The sequence below is a fragment of the Chelon labrosus genome (assembly GCF_963514085.1).
Source record: "Chelon labrosus genome assembly, chromosome: 10".
Lineage (NCBI taxonomy): Eukaryota > Metazoa > Chordata > Actinopteri > Mugiliformes > Mugilidae > Chelon > Chelon labrosus.
The window spans coordinates 23,812,635-23,821,687 of NC_140360.1; the positions used below are offsets into that span (position 1 = coordinate 23,812,635).

The 9,053-nt window shown below is 38.4% G+C and overlaps 1 protein-coding gene across 1 annotated transcript; it reads right to left on the minus strand.

The window, feature by feature from the left end:
* Positions 1-430: 430 nt before the first annotated feature.
* LOC311494045 (uncharacterized protein) lies at positions 431-2,322 on the minus strand. Its single transcript, XM_084552887.1, has 5 exons — positions 1,955-2,322; positions 1,548-1,691; positions 1,336-1,437; positions 1,219-1,259; positions 431-913 (listed from the first exon to the last, which is right to left on the minus strand). Exons 1-5 carry the CDS (start codon positions 2,067-2,069, stop codon positions 788-790), a joined length of 528 nt encoding a protein of 175 aa, XP_084409013.1. The 5' UTR covers positions 2,070-2,322; the 3' UTR covers positions 431-787.
* Between the last annotated feature and the right edge of the window lie 6,731 nt (positions 2,323-9,053).

Genomic DNA, 9,053 nt, shown 5'->3' on the forward strand with positions numbered 1-9,053 from the left:
GGCACCATGACAAGGTGCTCACACCTTAGAGCAGGAGAGAAGAATAAAAATGTTGACCACCATGGAAAACAACATCAATCCAGTTTGGAAGGGAGGGAGAACAGCACTCTGAACTTTGACATGTTTTTACTGCTGAATCAGCATTTTATACAATGTTTGCTCCAGTTCATTGTTTGCTAACATCAGGCTCATGATCTGATGATATCTATGTATCCACTCAGAGACCTCGTTTAACTGATATGTTACTTTAAAGCTGTCTCCTTCTCTGTGCTTGGCAGAGAACCTCTGCAGACTGTACTCTGTTACACATGTTGAACGTCTTCTTCTTACAAGAATAAAACTACAAAGACAACCTTTGGTGAATTCTCAGTCTTTATTAAATAACAATTTCTATAACACAAAAACAACACACACTCAACACTCTGTCTCTCTTCTGCTCTGATAAGTCAATGGGCCTAATTTATTTATCCCCAAACTAAATTTAATTTCTCTGAGCATATGTACATGTTTTCTAAACCTTTGTATTCTTCAAGCTTAACTAAGTGCTGTTAAGGTTATTGTCTCAGACTTTGTGGAGCTCCCTGCAGAGCCACATAAAACATACAACACACTGCATCACCACCAGGTGGCCCTTTTGAGTGAACTGAGAAGATATTAGACCATAAGTGGAATCATGAGAACAACATTCTTTTTAACAGAAATAAAAAAGTATATATAAAAAAACAGTATTGGCACGCTGCAACATTAACCTGCAGAGTATAAAATCCAGCTCTGAATGCAGACAGGATCATCTGTGTTGTATCTCTGTGAGTGTAGAGTAGGTTTGGTCCTGGTCCCTGCTGGCTGGATTGAGGCTCTGATAGGTGGAGTCCTCAGATGTGGAGACAGGAGGACAGTTGTCATAGAGAACAACCTGGAAAAAAATAACTGATTTTACTACAAATGACAAAACACCTGAAAAACACAGTAGTAGCAGCAACTTGTGAAAACAGAAGCAGAAAACAAGGGGAACAAGAGTGTGAAGATAGAAGCGGAAGTATTTAGACTGTGGTGCAACCTTAACATAGAGAAGTGGACTATGTGTTTGTGGTTTCAGATGTTTGCCATTTCCTCCATTTAATAGAACAATGGTCAGAGTTTGAGTTTCTCCACAGTGCAGCAGAGAGCATCTTAAAAGGAGACAGTGAGAATAAAGACAAATGAGTTAAAGAAAGTCACCTCAGTCCTGTTGTGGTCTGAGTTTCTTCTCCTCTTCCAACCTGTAGAAAAGACAAAGTATTTTCTCTCTGTCTAAATGATTCTTCAAGGTGCAGATATGTTTGGACGGTCACTCACAAACAGAGTCCTCTGTTCTTTTGTAGATGAGCAGCAGAACAACAGGTAACAGTAAAACTATCACCACCACAGGAACACAAACAACCACAACCAAGAGGGAACCTTGTTGAGAGACAAGAGAAGAACGAGGAAGAAGAACAGTGTAACATAACTGTTGATGACTCTGAGCTGATTAACTTTACATTTAGTGATGGAAGAACAGTTCAATAAACCTGCACGTGATGTTTCAGGAAGGTTGGTGGCTTCAGAGGAGGAGGATGAAGGTGTGGGAATTAAAGTCTGTGTTGTTGTAGTGAGGGATGATGAGAGGTATGCTGTTGTTAAAAAATGTCCAAGAGTCGATGTTGGTTGTGAAGCTGTGAACAATGAAACAATCAGAAATGGAGACAAATAAATCCTGGTGAGTGATTTCCTCCTGATGTTACAGAGTGCTTGAGAAAATGAAATGATTCAATCATCTGCAAACAGTCAAACTATTGGATTTATAACAACACAGCATGGAGCAGGAGGTGAACTGTTTGTTTCATTAACATCAGATGAAACGATTTCTGTCAAACAGAAGTAGCTTCAGTGAAACAGACATGAAGGAACATTTTTATGACTTTCAGTAGAAACTCACCTTCTGTGACAATGATCTCAAAATCCTCAAATGAATCTGGAATGTAAGGTCTGTCCACAGAACATCTGTACTGTCCCGAGTCAGACTTTTTCAGCTGTGTGATGCTCACATACATAGTGTCAACTGATTGACGACCTCTATTTATATATTCAATGCTGTATCTGTCTCTCTGAGCTGTGTCCTCAGTTGTTTCAATGATAATGTTTCTTTCTTCACATTTATTCCTACAGAACAACCTCCTGATTCCAGATGAAGACAATGAAAATGAACATCCAACTGTGATGTTTTCTCCTTCTTTTCTTCTGTTGATTCTTCCATTAACAAGACCAGTGTTTCCATCCTGCAGTGCTGTTGAAAAGATGAACAATCATCAGTTACTATTTTCCTGTTAGAGGCTGCAGTCTGATGATATTCAAAAAGATAGTAACATGTGAAAATTATAAAAATGAAATTCTGATTTTACTTAACAATTAAATTCAGAGTCTTACATTTAAACTACAAGATAATTTATTAACATTTAATTGTATTGAGCAACAGAGTTAATCTGATAATCTGACTACAAAGTTATTTTGAAAGACGCCATCTCATGTTTGCCGTTTCTTGTGTTACTAAGAAAAACCACAGAAGCATAAAAATAACTGTGTGTACTTCTCCCACATACACATCTAAATACAACAAACTGTAGCTTTAAAGCCTAAAAAACAACTACAGGAGAATATCTGATATTTACAGAGACATGAAGAAAACTGAATAGTTCAGATTATTTCTTAGTGAATGTACTCACTGAGGAAGATGAAGCAGATCAGAGTGTGACAGACTTTCATATTGAGGCTCTGATGGTTTACCAACGACTCTTCGTCCTTCTTTACTGTCAAACCAGGAACTTCTCACTTCTCTTAATAATGTGGTCACTCCTCTGAACACAAGACACACTCTACTCTCCTCCCCTCTATACCTCACTGATGTTGTAGAGAGAAAACTGTCTGCATGAACAACTTTGAATCAAAACTGGTAACATGAGCAGGAAGCGTCTTCAGTGGTATACACTAAAAACACAATTTAATTATTAATATTATTTTCTTATTCTTTCTTATTTGGTGAGGACAGTGCGCATTAATATACACTTAGTACAAATACATGATGTTGTGTAAATGTAGCCAGATTTAGCTTGAAGCTAATATCTATCCAAAGTCCTCAAACATTAAAAAGCATAAACACTCAGACATAACAACATATACAACACTATATCCAGATAATGGACATGTGGGTCAACTATTGAAAGTAGCTGAATATGAAACTTGAAACAAAGCTTCATTTGAAATGAAATGGTTTGTTTAAATATTTTACATCATTCTTCAGATGAAGTGTATCTCCTAATAGCCTCAAACATTGGACTTGTCTCATACTGGTCCTGCACGATCTTAATTCTTAAGACCTGGATGACTTGTAAGTTTCTACTTTTAAATTCAGACAAAACTAACCTTATGGTATTTGGCCCTGAATACCTAGAAATTAAATTATGAGTTACATTCTTCAAGCTTGAGCTGTTTTACCTGTTAAGGTTATTTTCTCAGACTTTGTGGAGCTCCCTGCAGAGCCACTGAAGTGGCATGGGGACTTCAGTACTGTTCTCATAGAGAATAATCTGGAAATGACAAATACAACTAAAAAGTGGAGTGGGAACAGTGTATGAGGTGTTTTTTTAAACTGCTGTTATTTAATGTCCTCCTACTGCTCTCTTCTCTCTCTTTTTCTGTCTCTACCTGGCCGGCCTTAGGCACATGGGTCCTTCCATATGAGCTGGGTTCTGCTCAAAGTTTCTTCCTGTTAAAAGGTTTTTCTTTGCCACTGTCACCTTCATGCTTGCTCTGGCTGTTTCATGTTGGGTTTCAGACCGGATTTTTTAAAAAAAAAAATTAATTGAATGATTTCAGTCCAAATGAGCATGTTAAAACACCAAATATCACACATCTGCAGACCAGAAACATCTGTGTTCGACTTGACAAAATGTATTTTTAGCTGTTAACTGGTTCTGCCTGCTTTAGACCCTTGTTTTGGTTGCAACTGGCAGGTCTCATTTTACTCAGTGAGTCTTTTCTCTGTATTTGCAGATATGAAGAAAAATTTAAAATTAAAAAAATGTATGTGATGCAGTGTTCAAATGTAATAGTCATATTACCATGAAATAAAGCTATTTCTATAAATACTGAAACAAATAATGTAAAACATAACCATATATACTCTGAATAGCCTTAGTTTGGTACTAAAGGGGAACTCCGGCGCAAAATTAACCTGGGGTTAATAACACATGTGTACCGAGTTCCACCGACACATAAAAAGAAATCGCTATTTCTATACCACTAACAAGGCTCACAATATCACCACACTTACACGGTAGCATAACTAGGGTCTCTACATGTAAACCGAAGCATTGAGAACTTTGCAAGTATACAGGCAGTTTATTAAAAAAGGAACACAGTACCGTTCGCGTCCGGCTCGCATATCCAGGCGGGCGCCATCTTGGGGAAACTGAACTCTCTTCCTTCAGTGCTTCTCTATGCTCTCAGTGCTTTCTTCCGGCAACAGACAGTTCAGTTTCCCCAAGATGGCGCCCGCCTGGATAAGCGAGCCGGACGCGAACGGTACTGTGTTCCTTTTTTAATAAACTGCCTGTATACTTGCAAAGTTGTCAATGCTTCGGTTTACATGTAGAGACCCTAGTTATGCTACCGTGTAAGTGTGGTGATATTGTGAGCCTTGTTAGTGGTATAGAAATAGCGATTTCTTTTTATGTGTAGGTGTGCCCCGAAGGCTAGCGTTATACGCTAAATAGCGGTTTGCAAGAAAACTGGTCACATTTGACTAAGAAAACAAATACATGAAAACAAATACCAGAGAACGGTCGAACTCGGTACACATGTGTTATTAACCCCAGGTTCATTTTGCGCCGGAGTTCCCCTTTAACATGAGGAATCTTTCAGGAGTTAGTTTTTAACCAAGATATGTCCTTCAACATGGACATACAACATGTCTCTGGTACTGCCTCCAGTGTCTACATTATAAATAACCAGTTTACCTTTGTCCCTGCTAGGCTGTTCTACTGTAATTTATTATCACCAGGTTGTCCAAATAGACTTCTAAAAACTGTCCCACAGATTCAAAATGCTGAAATGTAAGCACTGACGGAACAAGAAATTTAAAATCCTTCTGCTTCCATACGTGGTCCTTAACAACCAAGACCTCATAGTAAAATATTACACCAACACAACGCTTCACTGTGGAAGTTCAGGCTAGTGGTTTCATGTCTATGAAGGTTCTCAGTCATCCAGGTCATTTTTGGAAGCTTGTGCTTTAGTTTCAAAAAAGCAGAGAGAGAGGGAGGTAAAGCCTACAGCTGCCAGGCTGAAGGCTTGGTCATGCTGCTATAGAACTTATTTACTGTTAAATCAGAAACCTTTCACTTATGTAAAGATGGAGTCTCATCTTCAAACATTACCCCAAAGCCAATTAGGTTTGAGAGTGAGAATATGTAATTTTTCCTTTCAGTTTCATTTCTTAGTTTTATGTACATGCTCCCTTAACCTTTGTATTCTTCAACCTTGAGCTGATGCTGTTAATGCTATTTTCTCAGACTTTGTAGAGCTTCCTGTATTGCAGTGGTTCCCAACCTTTTCACAGCCCTGTACCCCTTCAGACATTTGACCTCCAGCCATGTACCCCCTACTCTCACGCACTTGTAGCAGCTAGAAAAAGAAATGTCTGTGAACCTGACTGGTGGTAGCAGTTGAGGTCTCTGAAAGAGCAATCTATTCGTTTTAGCTATTTATTTAGTATAGCTATATCATCAGGAGATTTGCACCTGCCCACCAATCACAGACATTTCAGGAAATCGGTGTCTTTCTTATTTAGGTGACCTAGTGCTAGCCACATTAGCAGCAAACTGATACATAGCTTCAAAGTCAGTTATCCTACAGGATCCTTGTGGTGAAAAATAGTAACACAGAATTTTTTCATGCACTTTCATTACCGGAGCCTTGACTGAATATGAGCCATGAGATTGTTCCCACAGAGAACAATCTACAAAAAAACAGAAAACATAACAGTCCTCGTTCGTTGATGAGACATTGCATGTCCCATGAAACACCTATATGTATTCTCTGTTTGCATCATGTACGTATACAGTATATGCACATACAAAGGTCAGTGGTCAACCTGGGATAAAAAATCACTCCCTGCTTTGAGTCAAGACTCAGTCTCAAGACTGTAGCACCATTTTGTTCCCTTGGATCTTTACTTTTGCAACTTTTGGGACAGTTCTTAAAATATCAAGATCATCTCTCCAGTTTATTAACCAGAATGAGGAATGAGGAAGAAGCAAATCCTAGTGTGACAGAGCTTCATTGTTGAGGGTAACTCTGTTTCTCTTCTTTCTTCACTGGCAAACCAGGAACTTCTCTCTTTTCACTTAAAGATGTGGTCACTCCTCTGAACACAAGACACTCTCTACTCTCCTCCCCTCTATATCCCATGTGTGTCCCAATGTATGTCCTTAACTGAACTGCTGGCAGAGAGCTTGATATGAGTCCCAATAACAGGAAATGCTAAGCTGTCAGCACAGAATGGGCCAGTCAACTGCCAAAAAAGCCTTATATGGTATTGTTGATTAAATGTTTCAAACCAGTCTCCATTGAGATAATTCTTGGAAGTGTTTTGCATAAACTGTATAAAATGTCAGACTATCCCTTGGTGAGTCATTTTGCAATGAACTCTTCAAATTCAGAAGTCAGAGTGTGTTTTTTCATGTATGATGTTTTTTCATGTATGATGTTAAATCAGCCTTATTTATTTACCACAGAAGACCCAACATGTGTATTTTTTTCCTTTCAGTTTAATATCTATGAGTTTTATGCGCATGTTTTCTAAAGTTTTGTATTCTTCAAGCTCAAGCAGATGCTATAAAGGTTATTTCCTGAAACAAAAAAAACGTGCAACTTCACAATTTTTCATTCATTCATTCATTCATTCATCTTCTGTACCCGCTTATTCCTGTTAAGGGTTGTGGGGTCTGCTGGAGCCTATCCCAGCTGTCATCAGGTGAGAGGCGGGGTACACCCTGGACAGGTTGCCAGTCTAACACAGAGAGACAGACAACCATTCACATTCACACCTACGGCCAATTTAGAATCACCAATTAACTTAACAAGCATGTCTTTGGATGGTGGGAGGAAGCTGGAGTACCCGGAGAGAGAACCCATGCAGACACAGGGAGAACATGCAAACTCCACACAGAAGGGCCCAGTCAGCCCATGGATTCCAACCCGGGACCTTCTCGCTGTGAGGCATCAGTGCTAACCACCTCGCCACTGTGCCGCCCAACTTTACAATTTGTTAGGATGTAACAGTCCTGATGTTTGTGAGTACTGCTATGTCCCCACAAGGCGGTGCACTTGTGTAAACTCAGTAGTTAGTAGACTACAATTGGAATAAGAAGAATTACGTTGTCCTCCCTCTCAATCATTTTAGCTGAAGATGTTTTTTAAAAAGAAAAACAGTATTGGCACGCTGCAACATTAACCTGCACAGTATAAAATCCAGCTCTGAATGCAGACAGGATCACTTGTGTTGTATCTCTGTGAGTGTACAGTAGGTTTGGTCCTGGTCCCTGCTGGCTGGACTGAGGCTCTGGTAGGTGGAGTCCTCACATGTGGAGACAGGAGGACAGTCCTCATAGAGAACCTGGAAAAAAAATAACTGATTTTACTACAAATGACAGAACCCCTGAAAACGTAGTGGCAGCAGCATGTGAAAGAAGAAGTGAAAAGAGTGGTAAGAGAAACATAAGTATTTAAATCTTAACACACAGAGAAGTGGACTATGTTGTCATGGTCTCAGATGCTTCTGTAAATATACAATGATGCTCACTTCCTCTGTGAAAATCTTTTAAGTACAAACACACCAGTAAGAGGTATCTGGTCATTAACTAAGAAATGTTTTCCTTCCTTCACCAGATAGTTGCTAACTGTGTCTGTCTGCGTTTCTGTCCAGACAGTGTAGAGTTTAGAGTTTACAGAGAGATTTTCTCTAGAAACAGGGTTGATGAGAACACAGACACTGAACCTGAACACCTATGCTGTCAACAATGAAACCAAAACAATGAGCTGAGAGACACTAAAGGCTGCATAGAGCTTTGTGGGTTCATCACTGTTAATATAAAATACTGAATATAGCAGCTTTAAGGTTCCAGTTTTATTGTATCTATTTTATGTCAGACGTGAACTGTAAATATGATATTCTTGTTGACTACTGCTTAAAACAAAGTGGTGAATTTATATAAAGTGATGATGAGACTTTCAGTTTCTCCACAAATATAATTTCAACATATAAAGTGTCTGTTTTTTTTTGTTTGTTTGTTTATTTGTTTGCTTTTTCAGGGGAAGCAGTGGGCATTTAAACACTGAAAAAATAAAAACCTTGGATCAACATAAAAAAATTGAGGTAATCAATTACACGAAATATCTGACATTAACTCAAAGCAAATAATTTTATTTAGTTTAACCTGAAAAGTTTAACTCCATGCAACCACTATTTAAAGGTTGGAGCAAACTAATTATTTTTAGGTTGGAGCAAACTAATTATTTTAGGTTGGAGCAAACTAATTATTTTAGGTTGGAGCATAACTATTTTAGGTTGTCTCAAATAAAAAAGTAACGGTTGTCATTATTTGAAATGTATAGTAATTCAAATTTTAAAAAATTGCTTTTAATACATTTTGATCAATGACTACTCAGAACACTTTTCATAAGAACATATTCATATTTATTGTTCCATAAATTGACAACACTGAACATGTGTTTCAAATGTATGAAAATAAACAGTCTGCTTCAGCTGAACACCAGAAACGAGACTATTGATGTCATCAGAAGACAAATCATGGAGCTGCAATAGTAGCACAACTCCTAAGACATCATGCAGTACCCATGGCAAATTTACCAGGACATACATTTTCTTATTCAGGTGTAAGCCTTACTATCAACTAAACACAAAAGCTGTTGCAACTGAGGGCAACCCGTTCAGGACCTCTGTTCCTTCGATGACAATC

Excerpts from the sequence above, each read along its gene's own strand:
- LOC311494045 (XM_084552887.1), bottom strand. The coding sequence starts at position 2,069 with ATGTATGTGAGCATCACACAGCTGAAAAAGTCTGACTCGGGACAGTAC. Across the intron at positions 1,692-1,954 it reads TGAGATCATTGTCACAGAAG|CTTCACAACCAACATCGACT; the intron begins GTGAGTTTCTAC and ends CATTGTTCACAG. Across the intron at positions 1,438-1,547 it reads TCCTGAAACATCACGTGCAG|GTTCCCTCTTGGTTGTGGTT; the intron begins GTTTATTGAACT and ends TCTCTCAACAAG.